Source organism: Rissa tridactyla, chromosome 1 (assembly GCF_028500815.1).
Source record: "Rissa tridactyla isolate bRisTri1 chromosome 1, bRisTri1.patW.cur.20221130, whole genome shotgun sequence".
Classification (NCBI taxonomy): domain Eukaryota; kingdom Metazoa; phylum Chordata; class Aves; order Charadriiformes; family Laridae; genus Rissa; species Rissa tridactyla.
The window spans coordinates 125,103,717-125,125,787 of record NC_071466.1 but is presented as its reverse complement, the minus strand read 5'-3'; the positions used below and the strand labels follow the sequence as shown (position 1 = coordinate 125,125,787).

General features: G+C 41.4%; 1 protein-coding gene across 2 annotated transcripts; it reads right to left on the bottom strand.

Moving 5' to 3' along the window:
- Window positions 1-1,229: 1,229 nt before the first annotated feature.
- Window positions 1,230-19,738, bottom strand: ZBTB11 (zinc finger and BTB domain containing 11). 2 transcript variants are annotated; one of them, XM_054184106.1, is made up of 11 exons: window positions 18,936-19,738; window positions 16,391-16,626; window positions 15,489-15,720; window positions 13,543-14,360; window positions 10,954-11,133; window positions 10,202-10,438; window positions 9,680-9,824; window positions 8,499-8,616; window positions 6,540-6,698; window positions 5,907-6,082; window positions 1,230-4,515 (listed from the first exon to the last, which is right to left on the bottom strand). In XM_054184106.1, the coding sequence occupies exons 1-11, from the start codon at window positions 19,243-19,245 to the stop codon at window positions 3,989-3,991; spliced, it is 3,138 nt and encodes a 1,045-aa protein (XP_054040081.1). In that variant the 5' UTR covers window positions 19,246-19,738; the 3' UTR covers window positions 1,230-3,988. The 2 variants fall into 2 exon arrangements, with proteins under 2 accessions (XP_054040081.1, XP_054040092.1); XM_054184117.1 differs by lacking the exon at window positions 18,936-19,738 and adding an exon at window positions 16,240-16,295 and having other exon boundaries at window positions 16,391-16,516.
- Window positions 19,739-22,071: the final 2,333 nt, after the last annotated feature.

Genomic DNA, 22,071 nt, shown 5'->3' with positions numbered 1-22,071 from the left:
CTTATCAACACTTACTTATAAATACTTAAAGGGTGGGTGTCAGGAGGATGGGGCCAGGCTCTTTTCAGTGGTGCCCAGTGACAGGACAAGAGGTAATGGGCACAAACTTGAGCATAGGAAGTTCCACCTAAACATGAGGAGAAACTTCTTTACTTTGAGGGTGGCAGAGCACTGGAACAGGCTGCCCAGAGAGGTGGTGGAGTCTCTATCTCTGGAGACATTCCAAACCTGCCTGGATGAGTTCCTGTGCAACCTGCTCTAGGTGACCCTGCTCTGGCAGGGGGGTTGGACTAGATGATCTCCAGAGGTCCCTTCCAACCCTTACCATGCTGTGATTCTCTGTATACACCGTTCCAGTGCTGTAGAAATTCACAGCTCTTCCTTTAACAGCCAGGAATGACATGGTTGTAGCTCCAGCAGAAACAAAGCGGGGGAAAATATCATATCCACACAGCACTTTGCTGTTGTTCACCTGTAGTTGCATCCCTCTTGAATAGCATCTGTTGAACAGTAGGCCACATTACTCCTTCAGCACTCAGCCTTTTAAAAAGCCTGTTTCTGTTTAATTATGTACTTCCCACTCAGCTTCGTTACCTGTACGGGCTCACAGAAGAGCTAATGCGCTAAAAATCTCCTAGCATTTCCCCTAGGAATCAGGATGAACCACAAGAGGGAAATCAGCCTTTCTCCAACACTGACCTCGCCTTGAAGTTGCTCTAACAGCAAATGGAGGGGCGCAGGCCCCCATCCGTTCCTGTAGAGGCAGCTCTACAGCTCATTCTTCAGCCACCACAGGACAACTTCCAAGCCACAGCCCCTGCTCAAGTATTCATCCCAGAGCAGGGGCGCTGAGACAGAGGTGCTGCGTGATGCTCCCTTCTGGGTGTACAGAAACCCAAGGCAAGAGAAATGACATCCGAGACAAACTACAAGGGTTCCAGCTGGGTAGCAGGGGCTGAGCGGGTGCCAAAGCAATTCCAGTATAAACATACACTGCGTTTTGTTAACGCCGTGCTCTTGTACAGCCATACTGCGACACAATTTAGGAGGGCAGGGGGTTTCCTTCCCTCATACAAGTTAATTTTTTGAGCCTGAAGCAAAAAAGGTGTTACTAGAGCTATTCAGATCAGATGTCTATCTCTAGATGGAAGGTGAAATACCGAAGATGAATAAATAATTCTGCAATGCTTTTTTTTTCCCTGAAAAAGAAAAGTTGCTTGAAAGAGTAATTCATGGCAAAGCTCAGTTTATTTAATGACAGAAATAACCCGTAACTTTATACATCTAGCACTAAATAAAAACAGCAGAATGTACAGATCAAATTCATTATGTACAAGAATTCACTAGGAATACTTTATAAGTCTTATGAACTCTATTTAAAAAAAAAATAATCAAATTAAATAATATCAATTGCGTATTTGCAGTCTGACTTCCAACAGATTGCAGAAGGGTAGTGAACACCTTAAATTAAGAGCTGAAATCTGAAGAGAAGCGTAAGGCAACTTTCACGCGTGCGGGAACAGCAAAGCTCAGCGCGACACTCCCTACTTACCTCATGCCCTTCTGCAAAGGTAAGGCACAGTGCGTTAGGGAAGGGGTGACACAACATTCAGCTTTGATGTTCCTGGCTGAGTCTTGTTTAGGAAACGACCTTTTGTGATTTTTTTTGTTTGGTTGTTTTTGTTTTTAAATGGCAGGCCATCAAGTCAGTTAAAGCATTTTTACAGTGGGTAACAAGGCTCCAAAGATCAGATTCACTCCGGTCTTTTCCATAGGTTGGGAAAATAAATAAATGCACCAAAGATTAAACTGAGGTGCTGGTAATAGTCTTTTTGTAAGGTAACACACTAAATATACAAATAACGTTCTAGCACTATTTACAGCTATTTTTCCTTGAACGTTTCCTCACTTTAGTAATACATAGTTATTTTTAAGATACAAACATTGAAGTAAATTTTAAAGTTTACCTAGTGCTCTTTTAAATCTTTTTCCATCAGGATGGCTATCTCCAGATTCTTGACCATACAAAAATTCAACAGTTACAGCTAGCAGTATTTTTTTTTTTTTTTTAAATTATTCATTTTCGTTTTACTCCATTTGGTAATTAGAAAAGAATACAATTGTAAAGGACTGCAGGATGTATAAATAACTACATCACTTCTCCGCAGGAAGACCCTGACCTTTGAAATAGTCATCTACAGCTTAATTTGGATCCAAGGCAGGAAACTCAAACTACGTATCGCTTAAAAAATTTTCAATGGCTGCTTATCTACATGCTTGCAAAGTATAAAAAGAACAGTCCATTCTGTAGCTTAGTAGACAGATACTCAAATAGTTAAATGAGATGAAAGGTAGAAATACTAATTCCAATGAGGTGGTTACTTTGTCACAAATTTTGCTTAAATTTTGTTCAGGGGATCCCTTTCACGGTAGCACAGAGTTGTATGAACGTAGCTTTATTTATGAAGTTTTACCCTGTCATATTACAGGCTTCTGGCTCCTTGGCTGTCCTGCTACTGCAAAGTTGGGAAACGTTTGATAACACTATAGACTTAGAACAGTTTAAAGAACACAGTTCTGATTGTTCCTGTGCGTAGCACGTTCAGTTACCTTGACAGACACGTTTCTTGCTTAAAAAAAACCCAACGATGAAAGAACCCACACCTTGTACAGATTAAGATGTGCACTGTTTGTGGTATTGAATCAGAGACATTTAAACTTGGGCCACGCATGGCTGTGATTCAAGCTTACTCGCAGGAAAACCTAGTAAGAATTTTTCCATCTATGTGGTGGAACACCAGGAATTAGCTTGCCCTAGAAGTATTTTCTTACAGCAGCAATAATAAGGTCTTCTGGAGACTCTGGTATTTTAAGGAAAAAAAAATTAGTTTTTACCTCGTACTAAGATTTTCATAATTTGCTATCCTGATATTGCCATGTGTCCCATTTGGGAATTAGCAGCGCTCCTCCTTTCAACACGATACAAGACAAGATCAGATCGTAACTAGCTGGACAACTTCTGTTATGTTTATATTCCCAAAGAAGTGTGCCATTACACTTTTTTCATTTGAGAGTTCCTACATCAAATGTAATGCAAAATTAGAAACATCCATCATTAGCTTGCCTTCTTTGGCTACGTGCAACAATGCAGGCGATGATAGCTTCCTTTACGCAACCCAACATTACAAGAAACATGGCTGCGCACAGAAGCTGAAGTGCAAGCTCCTCGCTTACAAATAAAAAGCAGTTCACTTCTCCAAGCAAGTCTCCCTGCACTGGGCTGTCCTCTGGTCAACTTAAAGTCACCATCCGTCCCAGAGAACCACTTCCTCAGACTTCAGTGGACCCTTGCCCATTGTCCGTAAAACATTTTACAGCCTTTTTCTGAACCTTGGACATGCCGCCCACTGACCTGGAATTTAAATAAGTTCTTCAAAACTGAGATTCACTAACTGTCAATAGTGCACCTACCCAAAAAAAAAAAAAAGCCTCAGATTTTCTGCGTGTCGCATGAAGTGCACGCTGCACGAAGCATTCTACCATCCCCTGTGTCTTGGGGAGTAAAACAGACAGAATCCAATGCAGGTAATTCGCTCACAAACTTGATGAAATGCACACAAAAACAAAAGTAAAAAAAATACTACCAATCGTAGTGCATTTCTAGTTTCTAGTGCAGCCTCTTTCCATTGTTTTTTGTTTTTTAAAAGTTACAGCATGATACTTACTCCATGACACAGAAAACATTATTATTCCAACTTTTTTAGTTATGGCCAGTGCAGAAATCTTAGCCTTCAAAGCTTTGGCCTACACTGAGGCACCTTAACTTTTTCCCTGTAACACATGGTGCAGTATTTCATCACCAAGACGTTCAGTTCTGGGGATTAACTGTTTGAAAACAGGCATCACTGTAAGCCTCAGAGACCCAGTTAAATACTTAGCTCTCAGAGATCGTAAGACTTCACCCTTCTTGCTCTCTCATCTATTATATTCAGTCTGTCTTTGTAACGTGGGCCACTTCTACTTCTACAGTTTCAATGGCCTGCGTCACTTCAGCCATTTTCTGTCCTTGCTGTTGCGCCAATACGTAATTTACCACCTGCATGATGCTTTGGTCGGAAAGAGTAGAGACTGATGTACATTCCTCAGTAGCCGCAACTGCTTCGATGGCTTCAATCGTCTCTCCTGTCACAACCACGGTCTCAATCTCACCACCACCAACACTAATCTCGGTTTCTTGTTCCTGTACATCTGCTGCTAAAATGCTGATGGCGTGCTCCACCTGTGTCCCCTGGTTATGAAACTGAAGAGTATCCTTTTCCAGCATAATTTTGCAGGGTACATAGTCCCTATGAAACTTGGTCATGTGCTTCCGTAGTGTCCGGGCATCTATGTAAGCTTCGTTGCACACTGGACAGACGTACGGCCGTTCTCCAGTATGCGTCCTCACGTGACGCTTCAATGAACGTGCATCGGCCCAGGCCACTCCGCAAGTTAGACATTCAAATGGCTTCACACCTGTTCTCAAAGGGAAAGGACGGAAAGATGACCATCAGCATGCATAAATATGCATGAGCGATGATGAGAAGTGACAGGGAGGACAGCAGTATAAAAGAACAAAAGAAACACTGCAACTTTTTCTATGTAAGGAGGAGAGCTCGCTTGCCATTTCTGCACTACAATATAATGCAAGCATAATACATTCAACGGTAAGATTTTCCCCAAGTGCTCTGCCCAACCTAACATTTTCCTTTTAAAAATTTTTTCTTTTCTAAATTTCTTTTAATGCAGTTTCTCCCCTATTTTAAGTACATACTACTTAATAGAATTTAATTATTTTTTGCCGGTGATGCCTTTCTGAAACCATGTTTCACTTAATATAATTTGTCACTTACATTCCTAGTCCACTTCGTTTCTGTAAATGTTACTATAAGTCTCATCAAATCAGCACTTAGTCTAGTTAGCTTATAACACCATCTACAGCTTTTTCCCTCCTCCTCCACACCATATATGTTCAAATACTGCACCTGATGTTTGTATAATCTTATTCTCCCTTACAACGGCTGAGTTCTGTGGTCTGTAGTATCTAATGGGGCGTGTGGGTGGCGACAAACACTATGGCAATACTGGGTTTTGCAGCTACTGCAGATTTAGGCTAGGTACCTATTACAGGACACTTTCTCTGTTTAGAAACAAACACAAAATCTCTATTTCAGTAGTTAGACAGCTCTTAGGTTTATTCATAACAGATCTTTAAAAGGAGACATACTTCAAAGAAGCGTGTTTTGCCCCAAGATAGGAATATATATAGACTTCCAACACAGCTGGAACAACCAAATGCTCCAAAATCAGTACCATGCTTCACACCTAAAGTAAAAATCCACGTACTTTTTTTTTTTAAATTAGAAAATGTTTTCCTATTTTACCCAAACTTCGTATAGTTTACTGCTTGTTATAAATCAAGAAGTTGACCAATTTCCAACGGTGGTCTTTTTTTTTTTTTTTTTTTTTTCTAAATTCAGAACAATCTCTCTCCTGTTTGAAGAATATTCTGTTAACCATCTGCACCTTTCAAACTGGAGAATGTTTTACTACATCTGATTCTTTGCCAGATGCACATTTTTAATCACTTCTAAAAAAGTTCCTCTTCCGTTAAAATTCCAAGAAGGACAAGTTGTTACTGTCCCTGTGTGTGACGGCAGTTTTAGGAAGATCCCAACAGCCACTTCTAGGAATCACTGGAAGCAAGCTGGCAAACCAGGACTAGCATAAAACTAACTGGAGAATCTGTAAGGACTTCTATGCGTCTTGCAACACAGGACATACGCAGACTCAAAGAAACAAATATCCCTTTCTCTATAATTTTTCTAGGAGTTGAGGGAAGTCACGACTACTTGTTTTCTACATACCTTCATGATTGTTCATGTGTCTCCTATATTCCCGGAGTTGTGTGAATTTTCTTCCGCAATGCTCACAAACTCGTTCAAGATTTTGTTTTGCTCTTCCTTTTTTACCATGTGTGGCTTTCTTTACGTGTCTTCTGTACAAAGCTTTCTCATAAAATTCTTTACCACATATGTTACACCTAAAATGTGTTAAGTGAGAAATCTATTGAAAGCATTATTCTATCCTTATGATATGTTTTTAAAACCAAAATGCACTTTAATTATAGTAGGCAGAGTTTAATGGGAATACTGTCTTGTATGACAAGTAGTTCCATAATTAGAAATAATATGTTTGGACTGAGCTATGTTTTCTCTTAGTCATAGCCCCAAAGCTTCCACTTACCACCCTAGAGAAGCGAGATCACATACAAAGCATTTCTAACTTCATCAATTATATTTATCAGGATTGTGGCAGTAGGTCAACAGTTGGACCACACTATTTGAAGTCAAACATCCGTTCTCAAGTACTCAAGACCCCAGGCAACATCAATCAATTGTTACTTTAACAATGGACCCAGCAGTTCCTTGTTGACTGGCTGTGGATCTGTATAACCTCATATTGATTACTACATTTCTGTTAAATGAATTTCCTCTTACCTATAAGGGTCTGTGACAGAATGAGACTTCACATGAGAATACCAGTCTTTCTTCCAACTGTAACATTTTCCACAGAACTGGCACTGAAATGGCTTCACGCCTAAATGTTTATTCATATGCTGCCGAAGATCTCGAGCTTCATAGAAACTCTTTTCGCACCTGTAACAGCAATGGTTTTAGCATCCCATATAAGAAAAATCCTGGTGACCCTGATTTCAAAGGCACTGGTTAATGACGGCTGAAGACAACACCTATTGTGTCATCAATATCTACATAAAGCAAAATCCCTTTCCAAATCAGGGAAAATTAAAAGGAACAGCTTTTATGAACAGCAGCTTATATGAAAGTCTGGAATATAACTTGAGGACCTCTGAAACACTTTTGTCTGTTATGGGTAACTGTATTCTTTCTGTTATTTTTATGGGGAATAATCAAAGGCAAACTGACTGGAAGACATCATAAATTTGTATTATACCATATGAACTTATGAGGAGAGTTTCTGCCCTCAGAGAGGATTAATTATTGAGAAGTAAAAAACTCAAGTGACTGCCGCCCTCTGACACTGTCACGCGCTACTACAATTTTATCAAATACTTCACTGGAAGTCTTCCACAAACATTTTAGGAAAGGAAGTCACGTTAAACTTTGTTCAACTGAGCCAGAAGCTCAAACTCAAGCCTGGCAGGGATATTTACATACCAAGCCACCGAACTAGAAATGGAAGTCTAGTTATTGCTTAGTGAAACTCTCTAAACCGTTTGTGACAACATGAATTATATTTTTAGTAGAGATCTTCACCATAGAAGAAACAAGGACTGTGTCTGTTTTGAAGGAGTTAGGGAATCAAAATATCTTCCCTGTCAAGGTGATTTTTTTGCATCCATGACTATACTGCCTTGAGTAAAAAAAAATAAAATTATTTTTTAAATGTATTTCTCCTTCAAAAGCAAAATTGCCTTCCCTAGTATGTTTCAAACAGTTTTGTCCCTGTTGTGGACTCCATTAGCTCTTTTCTTTGTATTTTTAAGATTGATATTTTTAGCAATACAAAACACTAAATAAAAACATTGCTGACAGAATTAAAGTGAGTTTTCAGCAGTTAGAAAATACTGTTTTCACTAGCACGCCGCAGCACTACCAAAGATACTGTAAACAATACTTTAAATTAAAGCTTTCATTCAAAGGGTGAGTTGCATACAGGCAATCACATAAACTGTACAACCCCTCTTAATACCTGAGAGAGTCTTCCAGAGACCTAATTGACCGCTTGGAAATTAAGCGTCATTTGTGCTTTTGCAGCACACTTGAAAGGTTCTCCTGTATTCTGCTTGATCACGGAAAAAGTACCCATGTTTTGCTAATGCACTAGGAGACACGGTCTTTCCAGTTACAGAGTTTCTGCTAAACTGAAGTCCATAACGCAAAGATGTTTAAGTGGTCACATAAGTTTTACAATTAAGTTAACTGCAATAGTCAGTGAGTCTTGATTTATGATGTTCCTGCAGAGCTGTTTGCTAAACACAGTGTGTATTGCAGTGCACATAAGCACATTACACTGTAAAGGAAATTTTCAAGTTAAACTGAAATCAACTATCACGGTAGAAGAGGGCAAGAACAGGCTGAAGGCCCTTCACCTCTCACAAGGTTACCACTCTTCTATCTGTCCTACAAGGGAGCTTTAAATCCACATAGCTACTGATTATGGCTACAAGTGCAAACACACTAATTAGAAAACAACTGTATGAAGTTAGAGCTAGGTAACAGTTAAAAACCAAGCTTTGGCTCTCCAATGCATGTATTAACAAAAGTAGGTTTTTTACTCTTATGTATTAAAAGTCTTATTCCAGGCCAGTGAACAGTTTTACACAACAGGGAGCTGCTTTTAATCTTTAAAATTACTAGGATCATTAATGTTAAGAAAAAAAAGCCCATGAAAAAAGCTAACCCCAACCAACTTACTGAGTACACTGATATCCACGAACTTCAGGCTTTGGCTGGTGTTTCTTTATGTGTTTACTGAGTCCTGATGCCCTGTGGAAAGATTTTCCACAGATGGAGCAAAGATACTTGGATTCTCCTGACAAAAATAAAACAAAACATGTTACGAAGCCAGGCCTCCATATCTCTGGCGTGCTTTGTGAGAGCGCTTTTTTTTCTTCTCATATAATTCGTCTTAAGTAATCAGAGCAGTACTACAAAGAGAAGTTGTTTTAATTACACACAGATGGAATTTTTAAGTGTACTTGGATGTGCCAACGTAATAATACAGAGAGGGGGGAATAGCAACTCTAAATTACTTTATTGCAAGTTTTTAAACACAGGTACAACATTGCACCTACAAACTAGTCATGAAATATGAACAGCCTAAAAAATTGCCCACTTCTGTGAAAAAAGCCCCACAATTGCCTGTGTTCATATAATATATAACTTCTCCAGCAATGCAGCATGGCTTACGGATTACTTACATCTTGAATTTGTGGAACAACACCTTAAAATTAAAGTTTTCTCCTCCAAATCAATATAAATTCCTTACTTTCTGGAACAAAAACTGTCTTAACAAAAACAGTCTCTTACTTTCCATTCTGCCCAACTCAGGAAACAAGAAACAGTTAGTTTCTACACATTTCAATTTTAAAACTCCACTTGTAAATTATTATATTGTCCTCTTTCACATACTAAGATCATGAGATTTTATAAAATTTCATAAAATTTCAGTATTAGTAGAGCAAGTCTTGTAAAACATATATGGAGATTCTCAGAGACTTAACTTAGCATGTTTTCCTCTGGAAGGATAGGCTAGAAGTGCAAGTGCTACAGAACATTCCTGCCAGTTGCCTATCTTTGTTGAATTAACATGATAACAGGTGTAAATAAGTACATAAAAACATAGGAACAAACCAACCATGATTCCCTGTTCTTGTATAGAACAGCTGCATAACAACATTAAGCTATGGTAAAATAAGCCCAGAAAATAAGGTAAAAGGTAAGTCTCTATCTCAGTTGCCTGACCAGTTGAAGAAAAAGAAGAAACTACTATTTATTTTTTTTAAACAGTTCCTTTGACGCCGTAGGGCAATGTTGAAGCTCAGCAGCATACAATAGCCAAACAAAGTAAAAGGACCCTCTTTCTCATCACTCACCCGTATGAATGCTCATGTGTTCCTGAAGACTTCTTTTTGTGACAAAAGACTTCTCACACAAGTCACACTTGAACTGTTTCTGTACTTCATGGAGAGCTAAGTGCATTTTTAATCCATGCTTATACGTAAAGGTCTTTCCACAAACCTAAAAAAATTTAATACCCAGTAAACAGAATAAATTAAACTCATTATATAATAGGTGTTTAACTTCAAACACAACAAAACCTCCTGTATTTCTTAGGAACCAGGATGGCCGAGCCCGTGATTTCGCACCAGTGGCTGAACTGGTCTGTTAAAACAGAATACTCAAGGGAAGACATTCTTCTAGATATAGGAATATGAACTTTTATGATTCAATTTCATTCTAGTTTTCTCAGTCTTGGAGTACAAGACTTTTCATCAGGAATGTTACAGTAGTTTTCCCCATTCTGAAATGACCTAAATTTCAGGACAGAGTGTCAATACCAAAATATCGAGACAATTTACTGATTTGATAACAGAATAAAAGGACTTTCTCTTTACCTTGCATGCATGAGGTTTCACACCTGTATGTTTGAGCATATGTATTCTGAGAGAATAGAGCTTAGGTAGAGTTCTCCCACATATATCACATATAAATTCCCTTTTAGTTCTCCCTTTCACCGAAGGCACGCCTGTCTCTTCTCCACTAGCAGCTGCAGTGTTCACTTCGGTCTTCCGAGTGTGCCGGACAAGATGGGCTCGCAGGGAGGCACCATACTGGAATTCTTTTTTACACAACTGGAAAAGAAAATATTGCAACTTTACTTTGCATTTAATACTCCAAAATTATTTCACAAAAAAAGGTAAACAAAGGTTTAAACTATAGTAATATGATTAGCTATGTCTATAACCTACCTCCAGTAGGCATTTCATCTCAGGTTAATTAATAGTTGTAAATTTTGAATTTTATAGCTACTGACAGAACCACCAATCATCTCCCAATGAGGTTAACTTCCCAGGGTAATCTAAACATGGTTACAAATTTACTAGTAAGGTTAAAAGTAAAGCCCACACCGGCACTGTCATGATCAGCAAGTGCACTCCCACGTCACAGGGTGCCGTCAGGCCATGTGGCTGGCACCATCTTCCACCCCACCCCATCCAGATCAGGGTTGCAGCCGCCTCTGAAATCCGTAAGGAGAAATAAATATTTGTATGAACAGAGGCAAGAAAAACAGTTACTGATGTCATTACTGAATGAATCTTCATAAAGAGGGAGGTTTACAGACACACAGAAGAAAAATCCAACTTACCGGGCATTTATAATCTTTAGATCTTTCATGTTTCAGTGTGTGCATTATAAGTGCATAGCGCCGCTGGAACACCATTCCACACTCAGTGCATTTGTGCTGAGCCTCTACTTCGTTATTTTCTGTGGTATCTCTTTTGGGCTGTTTCATTTTTTTCCCTCTTTGTACGAGCTTCATGGCAACCTAAGTTGAAAAAATATAACCCTTAAATGAAATTTACTACACTGTATTTTGTATTTTATATTTCTTCTGCAAGTTAGTACTAAAAGCGATGTTTTTGTGTGTTACTATAATACCACCTAATTTTGTTCAGTTTACTTAGTTGCTAGAAAGTTACCCCCTTTCAAGTTCACTGCAAAACTACAGATCTCATGGTGGGTGAAAAACTGGTCATTTTAAAACCATAAACTGATTATAACTGTAGGCAGACAATGACTTACCAGTTCGGAGACAACTAACTATTCGGCCCTAAGTAACTGCCTAAAAGAGAGCTAAGAGATAGTTACAGAGGAACCACAAAGTACTGCCACTTACAATTTCCATCAGATGTTTCCAACCCATCCAAAACTCCAATCTCCCTTTTCAGGATTTACATTTGCTTTACCACAAGTCATCAGATTAAAAAAAAAAGTGTCCCAATTAATTTTTACCAGCCAGCAAAAACTGAGTTATTAATAACCTGTAAAAAAATTTGCAGTATTTAAGCAGTTCTTTCCAGTTAAGAGCATTCCATATTTACTAGTGGGTTTTTTTTGTTAGGCACCAGTGCGTTTTTGTTAGGCTGTACCGGCACTGCTCCCTGGAGCCGATAATCTCGTTTTGCTTTGTAGAAACTTGCTGTGAAGTTCTTTAAAAGCCAAATTGTAAGCGATCAGGCTGCAGTTTCCTCTATCAGGTATCTCCCCTTCAGGTTTCTGAGAATAAGGCAAGGGAAAAAAGTACAATGCATCCCCATTTCTTCTCCTCCTGTTCTCTCAACAAGTGAGGTATCTAACAGTTTTTGAAAACATGCTAGCCCATCCATGCCTCTCAAAACCAAACCAAATGTCAACACAGGGACAACATTTTAATTTTTTTAAATTTTTCTGTTGCTCTTGAAACTTATGCAAACTTGGCTACATTGTGAAGCCACAAAAATAATTTTCTTCAGTAGATAATTAGTAAAAGCTTGGAAAATAATCAATTCCTACAAAGCATGCTTCATCCCCAACATCTCCATGCAACTACTGCAACTACGGTAATTCAAAAGTCAACAGCATTTTTCCTGCAAACTCTCTTTCATCTTATTCTTCCAGCACCAAAACTGCGAACTCCAGAAGGAGCGTCTCCTTCCCAGGGCTTATAAAAGATCCAGTGCTTTGGGGAAAGGGGGCTGAGGGATGCATGAGACAAAAATGCTAAAAGCTATGAAATCAGTTCGGGAAGCAGAAACCTATTCCTGAACCCAGTTCTGAGCAATCATCTAAACTAATTTCTGTTTTCCACAGGTGGCTGCTGTCTAGACCTCATCTATCAGGGGGCCAGATTTAAAAACTGCAAAGTAAGTTAACAGGAGCTGTTCCTGAAGGCAGATATTCTCCTTCCCAAAAGAGAACAAAAACTTGTCATCCTCCAACCATCATAAATGGGTTGCTTAAATATTTTGATTGTTCTAGTTTTGACATCTGGGCTTTAACTTGTCCATCTATAAAAGGAGACCAATGCTACAATTTCTATCTACAAGGCTGTTGTAATCATAACAAATTATCTCCCTGCCTGTGGGACTGGTGGCTCTAGTACGTAAATATCTCACAAAACACCTCTGGAAATTAACAGTTCTTCGTAAGATTTAGCCAATGTGGAATGAGTATGGCAAGGTGTACTCTATCACAAAAACAAAATGTATCAATGCTCAGTGACGCGAATGTCAGCTATCCACAGGCACTAAAAGAGGAAAGGCTCCTGAAGGGGAAAAGAGTAAGAAGACCATTTCATTAGGAAAAAATAATAATTGAAACACCTAGTTCAATTACTAAACATGTAATATGTTTAAGCGCTTGAGTTTTTAATACCGGTGCTCTTTGAACCTTTTGGTTTTTAACTGACCCCAATCCGAAGGTAGCAGGACTGCATTACTGTGACTCATGACTATGTCTTAAGATCTACATAGGATGCCAAATTTTTCATCCCCAATGCTCTGTTTTGAAGTGTTAACAAATGTAGGGTCTCACTTCTCTAATAGATAAGTACATTTGTTTATGACTGACATACACACATGCTAGTTAAGAATTAAATTCCCACATCATTAATAATTTTAGGGAGAAGATACACTTTCCGTCCAACCATAAGAAGCTGTGAGGAGAAACTCAAGCTGGGCTAGGGTCACTGAGCATTCTAAAGATCTTCAATACGGAAGGAATTTTGACGCCGGTGTTGTTTTTTGTTTTGCACAACTGCCACATCTTAGAAGTTACTTTGGTTTGCATTAACGTTAATCACTCAAAAAAGAAAAGTATTTGCCAGACAGCGCTTGGAATTGGGAAACGGTCTTTTCAGATTGGTCTCCAAACACTGGACGATTACTGACAACAGGCCTAAAGACATATAGAATACCTGCTGTATTGCAGATTTAGGATTTGTCTTTCTATTTTGCAGTTTTTTTTCAATTCCTTTATGCAATCTGATATATCCCCCTTCACTAACAGAACGCTGGCGAAGCTTGCTTTTGTAAGTGTCATCTTGGCTGGAAGCTAGGTTTTCTGGTTGTGAATCTGAAACGCTCTGTTCTTTACTTTGCTTGCCACGTTTCTGCTGGAGTGTTTCTGAGGAGTCTTCAGAAGCAGCGTCCACATTTGCTTTAGCATTGTCATTTTGATCTGCCTCAACTTCTGTGTGACTCTGTGTGTCCATGGCTTCCACAGCCAATGGCTCAGCTTCTACGACAGACACCGTGCTATTTGACATGCTCTCCAGCAGCTGCGTATTGACGTAATTTTCAGTTGTTTCACACTGCTCCACAGGTTTTGAAAGATCATCCGGAGCGGCCTCTGCAGGCTCTGGGGGCTGGAGGTCAGGCTGGGGTGCTGCTGCTTCCTCTGTCCCAGCAGAGGAAGGACCTCCATTCACAGCTACTGGCACTTCACTGGCTGCAAGCTCAGTTGGTTGCTCAGCACCATCCAGGGGCTGCATCTCAACTTCAGTCTGCTCTGCTAAATTTTGTGTTGACTCTACTGTTTGAATATCCCCCTTTTGGTACACCGTAATTTGTTTCTCTTCCATCTGTTTGTGCACGTTTTCACAGATTTCGAGGACCTCTGACATGAAGAGATGCCGGGCAAGCATGGCCACTTCTGCCATACTACAGAAGTCAAAAGTTAATTCTGAAGTATAAGCAAATTCCAATAGAGGCAGGAAACTGGACTTGCAGAACCCTACCAGGAATAAAACAAGATATTAGATCAAACACTGATGACCCCGAATTACACCAAAATATCCCATACAATAGTTCACCTTTGATATGGTTAAGTCTGAAATTTAGAGCAAAACACACTTGCAAGTAACACTGAGGCCCCTCCACTGGGACTGAATTGTCATTTACACATTTATTCCTTGTGTATTTTCTACATGGAAGTAAGCTCAGACAACTTTTCCAATAAGTAAGTAGAAACGACGTATTTTCATAGTAAAAATGTTTCAAGATGCTAGGAAAGCCACAATATTTTTGAAGCAGATTAACCCTAATTTAACCAAAGTCTTTCCAAATCTGCTACATCCAGAAAGCAGTCAGGACTTAAATAACAATTCATGTGGCAGAAACACAAGAAAATGGCTAGTGAAAAAAATAAAAGGTATGTGCATATATATCTAGAAATGCTTAAAAATAAGCATTTGGTATAATTTTCCACAGTTCTGTAAATCACAAATCACATTTAATTTGGGGGACCTTCTGGACCATCATAAAAGAAATCTTCAGGCATGTCGAGACAGACAGAGTTAAGAAACTAGTGACAAAGCAACGCAGTAGGCATATGTTCTGTACAATATTCTTCATCACTACAAAGCTATTTTTAGGACATTTATTTTAGGATCATCTCCTATCTTTAAGGTACCAGAAGGCTTGAGAAATAAGCAGAAACGTGTCTAATAGTGTTTCACAGGCATAAGAAACAATTTGGTATTTGATCAGAAAAACAGCTGTCTGAGAAGCTAGTCAACATCCCCTCTTGATGTATTCAAGCATTTGATTATGTTCCCTTTTTTAATGTTTGTGACTAATACAAGGAGAAAACAGGACTAAGGAAGGTAAAAATCAATCCAAAGCTTCTCAGAAACTTTAAGATGAAATCCCATAGTCCATTCAATATGGAAGATCAGATTACACAAAACCAGAGCGATCACTTTAGCATTAAAATCCACACAAAATACTTTTAGATTAAAAGAGAGAAAAAGGCAAGATAAAATATTTGGTTGTCTTGAACACTCAAAAGAGACCGAATCAAATACTGTACACCTTACTTAGGATATTATGATTTCTAGCTTTGAAACCCACAACAATTCACCTGACAGATCCACTACAGCTTCATGACTAGAGACAGCTCCCTTTTCAATGAAGAGCTCTCGGAAGTACTCGCTGTTGGCTGCCAAGACAGATTTGTGAGCTTTGTACTCCTCTCCTTCAATCAGCAGAGTCACATCACAGAACTGATTGGAAAGCCTCTGCTGATTCAGTTGGTTTAAGACTGACAGACAATGTTTGGAAGATGACTGCTTCACAAGGCCCTTACTGTCAACCTGTCATAAACAACATTATGAGAACTTCATTACATTTAGACTGTGCCTTTTTAAGCATTCACACTGAAACACAGAAAAGGATTACTTTCTGCAACCGTACAATCAGTTCAAGCACATATAATATATACAGCTTAACTTTACTATTATTTTCTTTGTTTAAATGCACCAAGTCTCACCCTCCCTCCAAACACAGTTAAAACAGACAACTGGAAAAATGGGAAGACATGGATATGCAAACAGTTCTTTGACCGTATTTTTCAATGCTACAGTCTGAAACGGTTTCTAGATTCAAGTGTCTTAACGTGCGTATGAGCCCCCAGTTATCACCAAGAATTTTATAAATAAATATAGCATTCTTTATTAAGGAGCCGATACAGATTCCATGAGAATCTTGTATGTGATGCTTTACTTATACTTTTGCCATTAATTTTCCCTTGGGTCCTATATGCATAAATAGGAATTAGGGTGATTTTATTTTCTAAAGATGACATACCACAATTAATTTCATGTCATACATACCAGTAACCCCTTTCCACACATTGAATATCTTTGGCAAAATTTACGTCATCTGATTACTGCAAGATTATCACAACAATGGAAAATAAGCATGTGACTAAGAACACATTAACAAACATCTTAAATACATTCAGATGTTAACAGTGGTACTTACAAATACAAGCTCATGCTTTGCTATTGGCTTCTTCTTTACAGGCTTTGGGGATGCAGCTGGGATTGATGCTGTATTACTCAATTCATCATCTGTTTCATTACTATCTTCATGAGATTTTGCATCCAGTCCTAGTTCCTCCAGCATTTCAGAAGGATCTGACAGAGATCTAGAGCGATCTAGCTTTTCCTGGCACTTGCTGCATTCTTTAATGTAATCTTTAACCTGCTTAAGAATACCTAAGAAGAATTAATGGAGCTTAATTAGTCTTCCAATCTTCTTTCAATTTACCTTAAACACATAACTAAGTATGCAGGTGATTAGCAAAACAATATTAAACACTTACAGAGAAAAATTTAGTCAGTCACCTACACTTTCTTCCTCTGACTTCTTTTTACCAGTTCCACTTCTCTCATGCTATCGTATGATACTGTATGTCACTGCTGTCATCCACCATTAATTTGAGATAGTACATTTGGAACATCACTATATCAAGCAGACCCTCCTAGAAAGATTTTTAAGGCTAGAAAAAATATTTGTATTTATTTACATTCACCCTAAGAATCCCTATACAATAAAAGCTGCAAGCTGATCCTGCATTTAGCCCATGCTAGTGAATCTCAGCTTGTCCTTACTGAAGGGGACAAGAATCGGAAGGCTCACCTAAGGGCTTTTTCAAAATTGGAACCAACTGTGTCACATGCAATGATGTTTGATATATACTATTAACACCAATTTAAATCAATGGCTTATGATTTCAGAATTAAGAGAAATCCATTTTCCACCAGTACTTTAACGAGTGTAACTAAATCATTTCAGATAACCCACAGTCCCTAAACTCAGTATCCTCTTCTAGGTACCAAGGCATTTTCAGTGTATGACTTTCATCCCAAATTAATTTTCTTCACTAGGAAAATATAAAACCATACATAACGACAGCTGTGTCTCTATAGTTCAAAAGCTAGTACAGCTCAAAAACTTGTCTGAGAGTTAGACTTGCACTGCTCACACCTTTTCAGAGCACTATCCTTACTCTCTGTAAGGATCAGAAAAACACAGACTTCAGGCCCCATTTTCAGGCCCCAAGACATTCATGTCCCATTTCAAACATTTTTACATTTCCTTGATTTCACACGAAAAGAGGGCTAGTTCTCAGGACAGAAGGTCTCTGGTTTTCAGATCACATATCTAACACCCTTCCTGGTCACTGGGCCATACTCCAGCCCATTGCTTCCCAGTTACAGAGCAGACAGGCACAAAAGACTGGCATCCATCTCAGGATATGACTGGGTCAAAGCTGCTGCCCACTAGTAGCAAAAGAGTATTTTAATAGCAGAGGAAAACAGCGTTTTCAAGGAGACACAGATAAAAACCAAAATGCTTGAACTGAAAGCAGAGTGTGAATTTTAGCGTGCTCAGTGTGAGAGAAATAAGAGAATATAGGTTGTGCAAATAAAGGTAACCGATAAGATCAAAAGATGCAGAATACAGAATGCCCTCTTCTGATGAAGAGAAGATATACTGAGGTCCATTATAGAAGTTTCCAGCATAGGATGACAGTAGATGCTAGAACAGTCCGACATTGGGCAGACGATGAGAACCCAGATAAACACAAGACGACCATCATCCAAAATGGATGTATCAACTTTGAGATACCAAATCCTTTTCCACATCAGAGATCTTCAAGTCTATGAGATCTGGACTGGAAGGATGGGCTGCAGCTAGAGCAAAAAGCCTCCAAATTAAGATAGGGAAAACTAAAGCTGAAGTGACAGATGTGCTGACCGACGACCAAACAAGCAGAACAAGAGAAGCAGTACAAACAGAAACTGGGCCCCGGGCAATTGAAAAGCGGGATATTTATTTAATGCATACGTAAACAAAAGTAGAACACTAAACCCAAAGGGAACACAGATACCAAGTCATTGGCTCAGCCAAAAGAAGGCTCCGATTGGGAACGATTGCTGTTCGTACACTAGCATTTCTAACAGCTATGACATCACTCAGCGCCCAGCTGAGAATTAGTTTGGTCTTTTCAGCTTCTCAATGGAAGAAAGAGACAAACGTAACAGTGAGTGCAGCAAAGACTGCCAGCCATCACCGGCAGCTCTACTATTTAAACGTGAACACTGCCCACATGCTCGCTGGAAAAGGCATTACGAGGTTCACAGCTGGGGTAGGTCATATGGGATGGGTTATCGCCCTTTTACAAAGCATACAAATTGAGAAATCGCTACCTTGCGTGCAACACTTGTATGGGGACGGTCATGCTTCTGACTAAGAAGCCACCGGGCAATCTGCTGACCGAGGTGTAACTCGGCACCTTAAGGAGCGACCAGCCTCCAGACCCCGCGCTTGGAGACGGGCGTGCTGAAAGGCACCGGTCAGTCAGCAAAAGCGACACTCCCGGGAGGCGACACAGCCGCCCCCCTCACGAAACCTGACGGCGGGGGGCCGCGACCCCGGCTCCCCCAGCCGCCTTCTCCCCCCACTGACCGGCCGGGCCCGGGACCTTCTCCCCCTTTTCCCTGCCCCCCCTCCGGCTCACCTCTCCACCAGTACTTCTGGGACAGCCCCTGCCAGGTCTGCAGCCGGGTGCGGTGGGCGCCGTCGGGCGCCAGGTGGGCGGCGCGGATGAGGCGGGCGCGGCGCTCGGCCTGCAGCACCACCTCGAGCTCGGCGAAGCGCTGCTGGTCCCGCTGCCGCCGCTGGTAGTAGAGGGTGCCGCCGCGCACCACGTAGCAGGCGGCGGCTTTGCGGATCTTCCGCTTGGCGTTGCCCTCCGTCCCCGGCGCGTAGGGCTCCCGCTCGTTGGTCAGGTAGCGCAGGATGGCCAGGTAGCTCTCCTCGCTGGACATGGCGGGGCAGGGGGAGGAGGACCGGGGGGGGTGGGATGAAGGGGAGGCCTCCCGGGCTTCACGCCGGGCTTCTCCCCTTGCCGCCGGGCAAGGGCAGGGTGCCGGGCACGCCGCTCCGGGGGGGGCGGGCGGAGGGTCAGGCTGTCGCCCACGGGGTGGAGGCGGCTGCGGGGCAGCGTCTCCACACGGGACGGGGCCCGCCCGGGCCAGTCACATGCGGCGGGACCGTGGGGGAAGGGGGGATGGGGGGGAAGGAAAGGCGCCCCGGCCCTCGCCGGGGGGGTCCGCGGGGCTGCGGAAGCGCCTCCCCGCGGAAGGGAGAGCTGCCGAGGGGAAGGAGGGTGGGGGGCCTCCGCCGGCCCCTCGCCCAGTGGAGGGGGGAGGGCGGCGTGTCCGGCGGGAGCCAGGCCCGGGGGGGAACTGGAGTTTCGCAGCCAGCGGCGGCGGGTGGGAGGGAGAAGCTCGGGCAGCAGCAGCAACGGAAAGACAAAATGGCTGCTGCACAAGAGGAAGTGAGGTCAGAAACCCGCGCGCGTGGGAGGGGCGCGTGGTCGGGGAAGGCGCAGCTCGTTGGGGCAGGGTGGGGGGCGGGAAGCAAAGCCGCCATATTGGAAGCGGGCAAAAGAGAGTCCGGGCGGAAGGCTGAGGGCGGCCATCTTAGAGCCGGGCAAAGCCTGTAAGGGGGCGGGCATGGCCATGGCGGTGGGAGGAAGGGGACGCCCCTCAGTAAATGATTTCTGTCGCCCTCGCTGCGAAACGAGCAGCCTCCGCTTCAAAATTGCCTCGGGAGCCGGAGCTACGAGAAAGCGGGCAGTGTGGTTTCGTGTTGCAGCATCAGCAAAGCAGTCAGGGGCAGCACCACAGGCAGGGTGGCTACGTCTCCGTGCATTGAGTGTGCTCTTTTTTTGTTTGTAAGACAAAAGAAAGAAAATCTTCTGAACATCAGCTGCTGGGTTTCCTTGTCCAAGCTCTGACCCGATTTTGTTTCACAGCCGTGCCAGAGACACGAAACACAGGAGCCACAGGACACCCATGCCCAGGCAGGAGCGTAGCCAGCAGTGACCCTTCTCCTGCGCTTAGTGCTTGCAAGGCAGCATCTGGGGTACTGTGACCCCCCCCCAGGTACAAAGATACTGGCTGGATGGAGCACGTCTGGCAGAAGGCCACAAAGATGGTCAGGGACCAGAGCATGAGGGACAAGGCAAGGCTGAGATGGGCTTTTTCAGCCTTAAAAAGGAAGGGCTTTGTGAAGACCTTGCTGCTGTCCACCACCACCAGAGGATGCAGAGATGGAGGCAAACTCTTCTCAGAGTAATAGGCAACAGGCACAGGTTAAAACACAGGAAATTCTAGTTATGTATAAGCATTTTTTAATTTTTTTTTTTTTTTTAAACCATGGTGGTGGTCAAATGCTGGAACAGGTTGCCTGAAGAGGTTGTGGAACCTCTGTTTTTGGAGTCGTTCAAGAACTCGGCTGGATACAGCCTGGAGCAGCCTGATCTAAATAAACATGCTTTGAGGAAGAGGTTGGACTAGATGACCTCTGGAGGTCCTTTTCAACATAAATTATTCTGTGGGTCTATGAAAAACTTAAGTACTCCATTTTTAGTGATATTTAATAGAGAATCAATTATGTTGCATTAGGTAAACACAAGGACTTTAACTGCTTAATTTCAGTGTTAATTCATTGCATTCTATCTACGTTTGAGCTGAGTAACGTGCAGTTACACCAAGTTAACACCCTGAACAGCCTGCCTTGCTCACTTGAAGCATAACTTGTGAGAAGTAACCTGATGGCTTACTCCAACTCACTGCATCAGTCAGCACTCACGAATAAAAAGCAAGGAAAAGTAATCTTAAAGCACTTCTGTGCACCTCTGCAGTAACAGCAGGCAGCTAAAGCCTGCAAACTTCGAAGCATTAACAAATATTGACTTACTAATTAGTCATAGCTGACAATCCATTCCTATATATCATTAATGGTATTTCAAGGAGATTGTTTGTAAAAGCTCATCTTTACTTTCAGCTTTTTAGCTGAAAACTTTCATAAGCAGTGTACCAGGTGACTGATAAAAGATACCAATACAATCAGGATTTTATATAGTCGTCGCTAGCATAGGTAACTTTCAGTGGTGTTTTCAGCCTTCAGTTTTAAATGATTAAAAATTCCTTTCCCTCTAACACCAAGCAGTTTTCCTTGCCCTCTTTCCTCCCTCCTGTTTCTGACAGCTTCACTTTCAAGTGTATTAACTGTTTAAAAGCCTTCAATTTAATTCTAAACATGAGTAGCTCCTATGGTTTGGTTGGTTTTTTTTTATAGCAAGAGGTGCAATTGTTTGGAAGATAACGGTCCAAATTCCGCTAATGTAACCAAGCTAAACCTATTTCAAACAGGTTGTAACCTTGATCCAGACCTGTATCTATTTTATTAATAAACCCAAACCAAAGTATGATGTAACTCAAAATATAACCCAAGTTTCCCATTACAGCTGTTGTTTTTGAAGCCTAGAAGAACTGCAGGAAGCAAAACTATGAAAGACAGGTGCTTTCTTGACTAGTGTAGTAAGGTAACAAAGCAAGCCCTCGAAGCTCCTCAAAGTTAACAGGTATTAAGAAGTGGCATCTTGAGAAGTATCTGACCCATAAAACAGAGAAGTCAGAGGACATCCCTTTGCCAAGGCTATGACTGTCCATCAAAACTACCAGAAAGTCTGGGCACACTGTCTACATAGTCTAATTACTAAGTACACAGATGAATACATGAAGAATTTAGCAAGTAGCCACTCCCTCTAGGCGTGGGAAGGTGGGGAGTTACTAAGGGAACCC

What these genes read in the sequence shown, in the direction of transcription:
- ZBTB11 (XM_054184106.1), bottom strand. Translation starts at nt 19,245, where the DNA reads ATGTCCAGCGAGGAGAGCTACCTGGCCATCCTGCGCTACCTGACCAAC. An exon ending in AGCTGTAGTGGATCTGTCAG is followed by an intron (nt 14,361 to 15,488) that starts GTGAATTGTTGT and finishes TATTCCTGGTAG; the next exon opens with GGTTCTGCAAGTCCAGTTTC. An exon ending in TCTGTCACAGACCCTTATAG is followed by an intron (nt 6,083 to 6,539) that starts GTAAGAGGAAAT and finishes AACACATTTTAG; the next exon opens with GTGTAACATATGTGGTAAAG.